At 45.5% G+C, this 13,676-nt stretch overlaps 1 protein-coding gene across 4 annotated transcripts; it reads right to left on the reverse strand.

Annotated features, from left to right (window-relative positions):
* Positions 1 to 274: 274 nt before the first annotated feature.
* Positions 275 to 13,539, reverse strand: LOC140418731 (uncharacterized). 4 transcript variants are annotated; one of them, XM_072502332.1, is made up of 4 exons: positions 13,201 to 13,539; positions 5,934 to 6,027; positions 5,138 to 5,335; positions 275 to 4,732 (listed from the first exon to the last, which is right to left on the reverse strand). In XM_072502332.1, exon 4 carries the CDS (start codon positions 4,283 to 4,285, stop codon positions 3,503 to 3,505), a length of 783 nt encoding a protein of 260 aa, XP_072358433.1. In that variant the 5' UTR covers positions 4,286 to 4,732; positions 5,138 to 5,335; positions 5,934 to 6,027; positions 13,201 to 13,539; the 3' UTR covers positions 275 to 3,502. The 4 variants fall into 4 exon arrangements, 3 of the variants coding, with proteins under 3 accessions (XP_072358433.1, XP_072358432.1, XP_072358434.1); XM_072502331.1 differs by lacking the exon at positions 5,138 to 5,335; XM_072502333.1 differs by lacking the exons at positions 5,138 to 5,335; positions 5,934 to 6,027.
* Positions 13,540 to 13,676: the final 137 nt, after the last annotated feature.

Here is a 13,676-nt window from a genome sequence, read left to right on the forward strand (position 1 = left end):
TTCCTGAAGGACATTAGTGAACCAGATGAGTTTTTACAACAATCAAGAATGTTATCATCAGACTTTTAATTCGATACTGTTATTCAATTTCACCATCTGTCACAGGCAGATTCGATCCCAGATCCCCAGAGCATTAACCTGGGTCTCTGGATTACTCGCCCAGTAACAATACCATTCCTCCAATGCCTAGCCCACATAGTCTTGGCAGAATATGATGTTTAGTGTTGTGTTCTTTGATCTATTCTTTCAATGACACTACAGAATTGCTGGTGACTTAGCCAGAACGATGATTTATTAATGTACACGTGGTACGGTAATGATCAGAATGCTATACAGACCAAGTTATCACAGAGTTAGATTCAACACTCTTGGAACTACCCTTATGTGCAACTGGCCTCGTGCACGCTTTACAACCTTCTGCTGGTAGCTGGATGTCACCCGACTGATGCCTGACGCCATCTACTGGTGGGAGGTCACACTGCTGAGTACATGTAATATTATATACACGCTTCTCACATCATCTTGTAACTTCTCAAAATTATTGAGCAATTTATTTTTTCAAACAAATTCTGATAGCTCTGCAGTTTCTGGAAACATTTTGGTTGATTGTTTATTTTTTAAAACAAAGATCTAGTCTTTGCAATATAATTACCCAATACACCAATTCACTAATGATGATCAATGTTCACTACTGAATAATCATGAATAGAATTGTGTTCTTTTGCTATGAAATCAATACATAGTTAATATAGAAAAGGTACAGAAGGTGAAATGGCTGCAGGAAGCCACATGCTAGAGGTATAAAAGGGCTTCCTTGACCTTGTGAATACACTGTGAAAATGACAATTTTATAACTAAATGTGATTACACATGGTACTTACAGCTTCCTACATTACAACAGTGAATATGTTTCAAAAGTACTCCATTGGCTTTAAAACACTTTAGGAGGTCCAGTGGTAGTGAGAGGTTTTATAGAAATGTTCATTTATTCTAATTGTCTGCAAACTAAGATTTTTTACACTCGATGTCCTCACCAGAATCATTGATGAAGACTGAGTCTTAATTTTGTGTAATAACCATGGCGTTGACACAGTTTGAATACTTTGAATACTCTGTGAACCTCTAGACACACCATAAGCACAATTATTTGTTGTAAAACACAGCTAGTTGTTGTGATTTGGAATACAGTTTGTAAATGGTGGTCAAGCCTCTTTAGACTGTCATTTGATATATTCCAAAAAAGAAAACAAAATAGTTGAACTCTGGGATTAAATGGGTCGCTGTACAGAGAGCTGGGATGGGAAAATGGGCCACATAGACTCCTCTGTGCTCTCAGAGCCTTATGTCCCATGTAAAATGAGCGGTAACAACCTCGAACCTACTGCCTATGAGTGTAGGAGATGCAGAGACGACGGAAGAATTTCAATCGGAAATTGGACAGGTACTGAGAGAAATAAACCTACAGGGATTCGGGGATAGAACAGGGCAATGGACAGCCTGGCTTCCTCCACAGGGAGCCGACACAGTCTCAGAGGGCTGAATGGCCCTATTCTCCACCCTCCAGATGCTGTGATCTCAGGAGAGAAATTCAGCTGCTCCAGCCACTCCAACTAACTGGAGTCCCTTCTCCCTGGTGCCATTCTAGCACAATGGTTAGCACTGTTGCTTCACAGCACAGATCCGCAGATTCGATTCCTGGTTTGGGTCACTGTCTGTGCGGAGACTGCACGTTTTCCCTGTGTCTGCATGGGTTTCCTCCGGGTGCTCCAGTTTCATACTACAAGTCCCTAAGATGTGCTTGTTAGGTGAATTGGAGATTCTGAATTCTCCCTCGGTGTAACCGAACAGGCGCCGGAGTGCGGCGACTAGGGGATTTTCACAGTAACTTCATTGCAGTGTTAATGTAAGCCCACTTGTGACAATAATAAAGATTATTATTATTGTAAATGTCCTCTGCACCCTCTCTAAGAACTTCACATGTTAAAGTGTGGGGCCCTATCTAGGGTTCCAGTCCAGAGGGATAGAATTGAAAAGCACGGAGGAAATGTTCAACTTGTTTAGAACCAGGGTTAGACTACACTGGGAGCACTGACAACATTGGTGATCTCCATTTAGAAAAAGGAAATAGAGGCACTGGATAAGGTGCAACAAAGATTCATAATAGACAGAACTGAGAGCATTTAATACTCATGATGTGGAGATGCCGACCATCAGGAGCAGAGAGACGCAGAGAGATCTGGGCGTGCAGGTCCACAGGTACTTAAAAGTGGCAGCACAGGTGGAAATGGTGGTGAAGCATATGGCATGCTTGCCTTCATAGGACGGGGTATCGAGTATAAAAGCTCAAACATTATGTAACAATTACATAGAATGTTGGTTAGGCCACATTTGGAATACTGTGTCCCAATTCTGGTCACTGCGCTACCAGAAGGACGTGGAGGCTTTGGAGAGAGAGTACAGAAAAGGTTTACCAGGATGTTGCCTGGTATGGAGGGTATTAGCTATGAGGAGAGATTGAATAAACGGGATTGTTCTCCCGAGAGAGACGGAGGCTGAGGGACGACCTGATAGAAGTTTATAAAATTATTAAGGATACAGATAGGGTGAACAGTTGGAGGCTTTTTCCCAGGGCGGAAATGACAATTACAAGGGGGCACAAGTTCAAGGTGAGGGTGGAAAAGTTCAGTGGAGATGTGCGGGGGAAGTTTTTTTACACAGTGGGTGCTGGTGGAGTGGAATGCTCTGCCAAGTGAGGTGGTTGAGGCAGATATGTTAGCGACCTTTAAGACTTATCTGGATAGGCACATAGACAGACAGGGTATAGAAGGATACAGGTGGTTGGTCTAGATAGGACACGTGGCTGGTACGGGCTTGGAGGGCCGATGGACCTGTTCCTGTGCTGTATTGTTATTTGTTCTATACAGGGCCTTGGCAAGGCCGAACCAGGAATATTGTGTGCAGTTTTGGTCTCATTATCTAAGGAAGGATGTTCTTGCTCTAGAGGGAGTGCAGAGCAGGTTTACCAGACTGATTCCTGGGATGGTGGGACTGACGTATGAGAAATTGAATCAGTTAGGATTGTATTCGCTGGAGTTCAGAAGAATGGGGGATCTCAGAGAAACCTATAATATTCTAACAGGACTTGACAGGGTAGATGCAGGAAAGATTTTCCCAATGGTGGGAGTGTACAGAACCAGAGGTCGCAGTCTGAGGATACGGGCTAGACCATTTAGGACAGAGATTTCTTCAACCAGAGAGTGGTGAGTCAGTGGAATTTGTTACCACAGGAAATAGTTGAGGCCAATACATTGCATGTTTTCAAGAAGCAGTTAGATATAGCACTTTGGGCGAAGGGAATCAAAGGATATGGAGGGGAAAGCGGGATTAAGCTATTGAGTTGAATGATAAGCCATGATCATAATGAATGGCAGAGTAGGCGGGAAGGGCCAAATGGCCTCTTCCAGCTCCTATTTTCTATGTTTCTTTGTAATCCCTTCCCACACTAAGAGGAGGTGAATGGCTTCTCCCTAGTGTGAATTCGCTGATGTTTCCGCAGGACGGATGAATCACTGAATCCCTTCCCACACTGAGAGCAGGTGAACGGCCTCTCCCCAGTGTGAAGTCGCTGATGTTTCCGCAGGACGGATGAATCAATGAATCCCTTCCCACACTGAGAGCAGGTGAATGGCCTTTCCCCAGTGTGAATTCGCTGATGTTTCTGCAAGGCGGGTGAATCAATGAATCCCTTTCCGCACTGAGAGCAGATGAATGGCCTCTCCCCAGTGTGAATTCGCTGATGTTTCAGCAGAGCGGATGAAGCTCTAAATCTGTGCCCACACTGAGAGCAGGTGAATGGCTTCTCCCCTGTGTGAACTCGCTGGTGTGTCTGCAGACTGGATGACTGAGTGAATCCCTGCCCACAGTGAGAGCAGGTGAAAGGACGCTCACCAGTGTGAACTCGCTGATGCTTCCGCAGGTTGGATAAATCATGGAATCCCTTCCCACACGGAGAGCAGGTGAATGGCTTCTCCCCAGTGTGAATTCGCTGGTGTTTCCGCAGGGCGGATGAAGAAAGGAATCCCTTCCCACACTGAGAGCAGATGAATGGCCTCTCCCCAGTGTGAATTCGCTGATGTTTCTGCAGGGCAGATGAATCAATGAATCCTTTCCCACACTGAGGGCAGGTGAATGGCCTCTCCCCAGTGTGACTGCGTTGATGAATCTTCAGCTCATATGGGGATCTGTATCCCTTCCCACAGTCCCCACATTTCCACGGTTTCTCCATGTTTTGGGTCTCCTCGTGTCTATCCAGATTGGACAGTCACTGGAAGCCTTGTCTATACACAGAACACGTGCAGTCTCTCCTCACTGAATGGTGTGATGTTTTTTCAGGCTGTGTAATCGTTGATGCTCTTTTCAGTAATTTCACTGGAAATCTCTCACTCGGGTGTGTTTTGTGTGGGTCTCGGTGCTTTTCCAGTCACACTAATGTTTCCTCAGTTAGTTCACTGGAACACTCTCACTCGGGTGTGTGTTGTTTGGGTCTCGGTGCTTTTCCAATCACATGCACGTTTAAAATCTTTTGAAGCCGACAGATCGGACAAACATTTCTCCTTCTTGCCGATGATATCCAGAGCCCGATGATATTCAAATCAGAAGGAATCGAGTGAGTTTGTCACATCGAGACGTGATGTTTGAGATTTCAGTCTATAATTCTTCCTCTTCCAATATCCTTCAAAAACAATTTACAAAAGTCATCATTGTTAGTACAGGATAGAAATTCAGATCGGACAATTCTATTTCAATGGACATTATTTACTCTATTGTTCTCAAAAAGCTATGAATCTCCATCCCACACAATCTCCCTCCATTCTCACTCTGCTGTGTCTAATATTCAGCCTCCCAATTCTCCTGAAGGTGCTGATTCATGTTGATTGATAGATCAGCTCATTGCTTCCTGTCCAAGACACAGAGATTATAACAGGAGCAAGAGTAGACCATTCGGCCCACTGAGTCTGCTCAACCATTCAATGAGATCCTTGGCCGATCTACCTCAGCACCATTTTCCCCACACGGTCCCCATATCCCTCGATATCTTCAATATCTAGAAACCTGTTAATATTTGTCTTGAACATACCTGATGACTGAGGCTCCACATTCCTCTGGGGTAGAGAATTCCAAAGCTTCACCACATCCACGAGTGAAGAAATCCCTCCTCATCTCAGCTTTCTCTCTATTTTCGCCTGTTCCCCATAACCCTTAACTACATTGTCAATAAAATATCTGTCAAACTTGTGCTTCAATATATTCAATGACTCCCAGATACAACTGGTCCCTGTGGAAGAGAAATCCAAAGACTAACAACCCTCTGAGGGAAGAGATGACTGGAAATCTATAACGTAGCTACAGTCTTACATTACAAGACAAGAAATAATAATACATTTACTTTATTACAAACTAAATAATATATCTAATCTGGACCATGCAACAACACTCGCGATATCTCTGTCCATTATTAATTTAATTGCCCTGAAAAGTCAGCCATCTCCTGGGGAACCCACCCCTTTAATTGTGAACATTAGGAAAGAGACAATCTTTTTTGAAATAGATTTAGAGTAACCAATTATTTATTTTTTTTGCAATTAAGGTGCAATTTAGCGTGGCCAATCCACCTACTCTGCACATCTTTGGGTTGTGGAGCTGAGACCCATGCAGACACAGGGAGAATATGCAAACTCCACACGGACAGTGACCCAGGGCCGGGATCGAAGCCGGTAAGGCCCTGTGAGGCAGCAGTGCTATGCTTTTAGTCAGTCAAATAAATGCGTCAACCGGTTAAGGCAATGTTTTTCAAACTTTTTTTCCGGGGACCCATTTTTGTCAACCGGCCAATCTTCGCCGGCCGACCTTCGCGACCCACCATTTTCTCTTACCTTGTTTGCTGCTGACAAAATGAAGGATTCGCAATCGTGTCCAAAGCCCGTGATGTCAATGTTCAGGGGGCAAGACCTGCTCTCTGCCTCCGTTCTAGAATACATCAAATTTTGTTTTCAATCTTCTGCGTCTCTGATTGTGCAAGTTCGCTGGCAACAGCTGGCTCTTTGTTTTTTTTTGGGGGGGGGGGAGGGGTTTATTTGATAAAGTTTAACAGGAGAAAAATGCAGAAACTGAAAATGTTTTCATCCTCTAGAAATTGGAGTTTCACCACATTGTTTTTTGAAGACTAAAGGGATTAAGGGTTATGGTGTTCGGGCCGGAAAGTGGAGCCGAGTCCACAAAAGATCAGCCATGATCTCATTGAATGGTGGAGCAGGCTCGAGGGGCCAGATGGCCTACTCCTGCTTCTAGTTCTTATGTTCTTATTTCACTTAAACATTACAATTAAAAAAGTTAAAAAATAAAAGATACTTAAAAATCAATCAATTAATTGATAAAACTTCCAAATACGACCTGCAGGCACTTTGTTTTGGAATGTTTAAAAATCAAGATTAAAAACGCTGACATTCTTTGTTGAAGTTACAGCTGCGGTGAAACCATCGTTGGATCACTCACCATTCTTGAGTAAGAGACTTCCACTTCATCAGCATCAAAGTTCAGAAAGCAACCAATCACATCATTCTCCCCAAACTTTTTGCAGCCGGCTTTTAACAATGCCGGCTGCGAACGGCCTTCAAAAAGGCTGCGACTAGACTTTAAAAAATGCGGCCGCACTGCGCCTGCGTGCCCCGCTCATCGGTGCGCATGCGCAAAACTCACGTGCAAGACGCTGAGCATGCGCACCGGTGAGCGACCACGCATGCGCAGTGCGGCCACGTGGTTTTTATATGTTTGTGGCCATTTTGAAGGCCGCTTGCAGCCGACATTATTAAAAGTCAGCTGCTGCGGCTGTTGCGCATGGATTTGCGCGTTCGGGAGCGCCACGACGGACGGCTCCATGACCCTCCCGATACCTGCCCACAACCCACCCGCGGGTCGTGCCCCCGACTTTGACAATGCCTGTGTTGAGGAGATGGGTGGGAGGAGTTGGAAACACTTTGTGGAGCCGTGAACCTTCACGTAAATATTTTTTCTCCCAATTAAGGGGCGATTTAGTGTGGCTCCAGTTTGGGCTCAAATCATCAATGAGGACTCTGATCTCTGGGAAGGAAGGAAACCCTGGCAGGTGGGCAGGGAGGATTCACAAACACCCGCTGGAGACCCCAAGCTCCCAATAAGACCCATTGATTTTATTGTCAGTCTGCAGACAGGAGCTGGAGAACTGAACCCAGGCAGAGGAGAGGGAGGGAGAAAACTGGGAGTGGAGGAAAGAAATGGTGCAGATGGTGAGATGGGTTTGGATTTCAGTCCAGGGAGGAGGGAGAGTGTGTGGGACTGGGATTTCCAGCTTTGGGGGAACAAGAGAGGAAAAAATGTTCCAGAGGAACTAGAATTGTCTGTTCAGAATTTCTATCCTGGACTGACAGTGATGACTTCATTTTTTTTTAAGATTTGAAAAAAATTACATTTAGAGGACCCAATTATTTTTTTCCCCAATTAAAGAGTAACTTTAGCGTGGCCAATTCACCTACCTGGCAGATATTTTTGGATTGTGGGGGACAGACCCACGCAGACATGGGGAGAATGTGCAAACTCCATACGGACAGTGACCCAGAACCGGGATCAAACCCGGGTTCTCGGTTAACCACTGAGCCACCGTGCCTGCCCCTAATGAAAGCTTTTGTAAACTCCTTTTACAGGATATTACAAAGGGAGAAGTTACAGATGGAAACTCAAATCAAACTTCACAAAGGGCAGCACGGTAGCATTGTGGATAGCACAATTGCTTCACAGCTCCAGGGTCCCAGGTTCGATTCCGGCTTGGGTCACTGTCTGTGCAGAGTCTGCACATCCTCCCCGTGTCTGCGTGGGTTTCCTCCGGGTGCTCCGGTTTCCTCCCACAGTCCAAAGATGTGCAGGTTAGGTGGATTGGCCATGCTAAATTGCCCTTAGTGTCCAAAATTGCCCTTAGTGTTGGGTTGGGTTACTGGGTTATGAGGATAGGGTGGAGGTGTTGACCTTGGGTAGGGTGCTCTTTCCAACAGCCGGTGCAGACTCGACGGGCGGAATGGCCTCCTTCTGCACTGTAAATTCTATGATAATCTATGATAATCAAGATTTAACAGAGTCACTCCATTCATCAGGACCTGAATATCATTGGCCCGTGAATGTGGAAGAAGAAATGTTTGTCTGTTCTGTCTGTAGGAAAAGGTATCAAGAACAGTGTGACTGAAAAAACCCCGAAACACACACGACTCGCATGAGAGTGATCCAGTGAACTGACTGTGGAAAGAGCTTTAACCAGTTACTCAGTCTGAAAAAATATCACACCATTCACAGCTGGGAGAGACCGTACACATGTTCTCTGTGGGGACAAGACATAAACTGATCGTCAAACGTGGAAAGGGACAAGGACACCAGCAGCTTGCTGAAACCATGGAAATGTGGGGACTGTGGGAAGGGATTCAGATCCCCATGTGAGCTGGAGATTCATCACCGTAGTCACACCGGCGACAGAGCACTCACCTGTTCTGAGTGTGGGAAGGGAGTCCCTCAGTGAGGATTTAACAGGATGTAGGAGCCGAGCTGGTGAGGAAGCGAGTGGCTTTTAATAAGGTTCAGACTGCTCTATGTGAGAAAGGAGTTTGATTCGGGGGGTATACCCGGCATAGCTGCGGCTACATAGGAGTCTAAAGACTTCCATTTTGAGACACTGGAGGAGGTGAATGCCTTCATTGTAAAGCATGAACTGGGGTCCAGTTATCTGTATTGGACAAGATCTACCTTTCCTGTGGGGTGGGATGGGTGTTGTGATATCCTCTATATAGTTTTTGGTATTTTCTGATAAAATCTGTTTAAGGATGAAGTGAGATTTTCTTTATGAAGCACAATGTAGATATATAGGGGGTGAGGAGGGAGACGGGTGAGCTGACAGATGACTAAAGAACTGTTTTTGTTTTACTCTGAGTGTATGGATACGTCTGTGGCAGCCATCTTGGGTGGACTCTTGGCCTGTACATTTTGAAGATTCACTGGATAGTCCCTCATGGCGGATTCCGTGATGGGGGGATGGGGAGAACCCTGATTCAGCTGGTCACCTGGAACGTAAGGGGATTGGGTGGACCTGTGAAGAGGTGGAGGGTGTTCACTCACCGAAAGAATCTAAATGCTGCTGTGGTGTTCTTTCAGGAGACTCACTTGCGGGTTGGAGATCAGACCAGACTGTGGAGAGGTGAGCCAAGTGTTTCACTCGGGCTTTGACGAAAGGCTCAAGGTGCTGCAATTATTTTGTTTCATAAATTTAGAGTACCCAATTCATTTTTTCAAATTAAGGGGCAATTTAGCGTGGCCAATTCAACTACCCTGCACATCTTTGGGTTGTGGGGGTGAAATCCACACAAACACGGGGAGAATGTGCAAACTCCACAGGCAGTGACCCAGAGCTAGGATCGAACCTGGGACCTCGGCTCCGTGATGCAGCAGTGCTAACCGCTGCACCACCATGCTGCCCGTGAGGTGCTGCAATTCTATTCGATAAACAGGTCCTCTTTCGGTCACTAAGATCATTGCGGACAGTAATGGGAGATACATGGTGGTCAGTGGGTCGTTGCCCCTAACTGGGACAATGTGTCATTTGCAAAATAATTGTTGGGACCCATCCCAGACCTGGATACACATCAATTGATTCTTGGAGCAAATCTCAATTGCGTACTGGATCCTAAAATGGACTGGTCCAAGCCCATTCAACTGCTACAAAAACAGGAAAAGGGAATGAAACCGGACGGACCACCCGGCAGTGACCCAGGCACCGGAAACGACAACAGCGAACCCAGCAAAAGATAAAGAAAAGCTGTTCATTAGCAGATTGTAAAAGGATTATGGGACACAGATTTATGATTGTGAGCAAGATCTACAGGGAAGATTTTACACAGTGAGTGGTAATGACCTGAACTCAATGCTTGCACACAAAGGTCGATAATCTCCAGGTCCTGGCAACTCGAACAGTGGTGCTAAAATTTGATGTGAGGATTGGTTGTGAGTTTTCTGTCTGCGAATCCCTTTCTAATCCCCTGTGAAAGAAGTTTACAAAGGCATTACTGTCAGTCCAGAAATGAACTTCAGGAAAGATAAACATTTCTCCTGGTTTGAATTTGCTGTGTGTAAATCCTCCCCTACTAATCCCCTGTAAAAGGAGTTTCCAAAATTAATCACCATCAGTCCAGGATAGAAATTCACCATATTCTCCCCTCCTGCTCCCTGATCCAGGATGACCGCTCATGCCCCCCGCTGCACACTGACCCTCTTGTCATCAGCAGTCCCTCGATTTGAGGGTGTTGTCTACTCAGGGTTGGGAGTTTCTGCCCTGGGTCATCATGTGACTGAACAGAGCCGCAGAGCTTTGGACACATGGGACAGGATGTCCAATGAATCATAGAATCTACAGTGCAGAAGGAAACCATTCGGCCCATCGAGTCTGCTCCTGCATTACCTGATCTGGCCAACTCACTGAAATGTGGTTTATTCTGAATTGCCCAGCAAGCCACTCAGTTTAAGGGCAATTAGGAATGGGCAACCCAGCTGGTTTGCCCGTGACACTCACACCCCATAAAGAATAGAGAAAATCAAAGGGCTGTTTCCAGTGCCGGTTTCAAAGGAATCAGTACTGGGCCCTTCACTCCTGGTGACATCACTGATTTGAAAGTAAATGTAGGAACATGAATAAGAAGTTTACCTGTGACACAAAAATGATTAAACACTTGATAGTGAGGAAGAAAGCTGGAGGCAAAACAAGGCAAAGGATTTCATGATAAATGACAGGACAGGACTAGTTAGGCCAGAGAGAGATTTCTGTGTAGAGGAAGATTGCACCAGAGAGAACACAGAGGGGATTTAAGAACATCAGCCAGAAATTAACAATGCTTGCGCAGAGGAAAGTTTGGACAAACTGGGCCTGTTTTCTTTGGAACTGAAATGTCTGAAGGGAAACCAAAATGAAATTTTCAAAAGCAGCCTGGTCGGTAGAGCCTGGGAGTCGTAATCCCAGGGCCGTGGGTTCAAGACCCACGTTGGGCGCTTCAGCTTCTTTAATCTGAGAACATTGAGCTGAACTGTTTTATGGGCGGCACGGTAGCACAGTGGTTAGCACTGTTGCTTCACAGCGCCAAGGTACCGGGATTAATTCCCACTTGGGACACTGTCTGTGCGGAGCGTGCACGTTCTCCAGTGTCTGTATGGGTTTCCTCCCACAAGTCCCGAAAGACGTGCTTGTTAGGTGAATTGGACATTCTGAATATATATATATATATAAGTATATATAAATGATTTGGAGGAAAATGTAACTGGTCTGATTAGAAAGTTTGCAGACGACACAAAGGTTGGTGGAATTGCGGATAGCGATGAGGACTGTCAGAGGATACAGCAGGATTTAGATTGTTTGGAGACATGGGCGGAGAGATGGCAGATGGAGTTTAATCCGGAAAAATGTGAGGTAATGCATTTTGGAAAGTCTAATGCAGGCAGGGAATATACAGTGAATGGTAGAACCCTCAAGAGTATTGAAAGTCAAAGAGATCTAGGAGTACAGGTCCACAGGTCACTGAAAGGGGCAACACAGGTGGAGAAGGTAGTCAAGAAGGCATATGGCATGCTTGCCTTCATTGCCCGGGGCATTGAGTATAAGAATTGGCAAGTCATGTTGCAGCTGTATAGAACCTTAGTTAGGCCACACTTGGAGTATAGTGTTCAATTCTGGTCGCCTACACTACCAGAAGGATGTAGAGGCTTTAGAGAGGGTGCAGAAGAGATTTACCAGAATGTTGCCTGGTATGGAGGGCATTAGCTATGAGGAGCGGTTGAATAAACTTGCTTTGTTCTCACTGGACCGAAAGAGGTTGAGGGGCGACTGATAGAGGTCTACAAAATTATGAGGGGCATAGACAGAGTGGATAGTCAGAGGCTTTTCCCTGGGGTAGAGGGGTCAATTACTAGGGGGCATAGGTTTAAGGTGAGAGGGGCAAGGTTTAGAGTAGATACACGAGGCAAGTTTTTTACGCAGAGGGTAGTGGGTGCCTGGAACTCGCTACCGGAGGAGGTGGTGGAAGCAGGGACGATAGTGACATTTAAGGGTCATCTTGACAAATACATGAATAGGATGGGAATAGAGGGATAAAGACCCAGGTAGTGTAGAAGATTGTAGTTTAGTCGGGCGGCATGGTCGGCACGGGCTTGGAGGGCCAAAGGGCCTGTTCCTGTGCTGTACATTTCTTTGTTCTAATACTCTCTCTGTGCCCAAATAGGTGCCAGAGTGTTACTACTGGGGGATTTTCACAGTAACTTCATTGCAGTGTTAATGTCAGCCTACTTGTGACAACAATAAAGATTATTCTCAATGTATAAAATTCTGGGGGATCATGGTGGCACACTGGTTGTGTGCCTACGTGCTGGGGACCCGGGTTCGATCCTGGCCCCGGGTCACAGTCTGTAAGGAGTTTGCACATTCTCCCATTGTGTGCGTTTCAACCCCACAACCCAAATATGTGCAGGGTAGGTGGCTTGGCCAAATTAAATTGCCCCTTGATTGGGAAAAATATCTAAATTTACATTTTTTAAATTTCTGAGGGATCTATATAGCTTGGATCGGAAGGTCCTATTCCCTTTGGTTGAGGGATACATATAAAAGGGGGCAGAGATTTAGGGAAGGACTAGGAGGTTTAGAGGATGGTGAGGATCTGTGACATGCTGCCGGAAATGATGGCAGAAACCCTCATAACATTTAAAAAGTATTTAGATTTACATCAATTCAGATGTCTCTTAAAAAGCTACAGACCATAATCTGGAAATTGGGATGAGACCGAATACCTACTTTGTAGCCACGGTGAGCTGAATGAAATGCAACAGGAACAACAAACTTGAATAAAATCCAGGATAGTAACTCTCACTACTAACAAGGTCAGCAGTTTGCCCAGTTTAGCTGCCAAGTATGCTAATGTGGTAATTTTAAAATGTACCTGCATACATAAGAGTACAACAGCAAATTATTTAACTTCTCCAATGTGATCGGTGTAATTAGTCTCAAATTTAACCTGAAATGGTCATTTACATTTTCCCAGTCATTCTTGATATCTGAAATCTTTGTCCTCAGACAGAACAGAAAAACCATTTTACCTCCCAATGATATTCAGGTCCTGGTGAATGGAGTAACTCTGTCAGATGATGATGTTATGTTTGGTTTGAAATTCCCGTTAGCAAATCCTCCTCTTTCTAAAGGAGCTTCCAAAGGAATTTAACTCTCAGTCCAGGAGAGGAAATTCACAAAAGTGTCTCTCTTCGGGCTTCCGGGTCGAGAACGATCGCGCATGCGCCCTGCTGCACCTGATAAAGATGGCGGCCGCGCATGCGCCCTGCTGCACCTGAGAAAGATGGCGGCCGCGCAGGCGCCCTCAACACCAAAACTGATGACAGCCGTTTACAGGGGCCGATCAGACAGAAAAACACCTATGCGGCCGCCCCATTCGGTACAAACACCGAACTGTATCAAAAGTGCCGGAACCAATTCATCACTCTAAGGAACGTAACGGAACAATGGCGGATTAGTCCACCCGGAATGCCGGGCGCGGATGAATACGCCCTACCTCCATCAC

This window comes from Scyliorhinus torazame, chromosome 5 (assembly GCF_047496885.1).
Source record: "Scyliorhinus torazame isolate Kashiwa2021f chromosome 5, sScyTor2.1, whole genome shotgun sequence".
In the NCBI taxonomy this organism is placed as follows: Eukaryota; Metazoa; Chordata; class Chondrichthyes; order Carcharhiniformes; family Scyliorhinidae; genus Scyliorhinus; species Scyliorhinus torazame.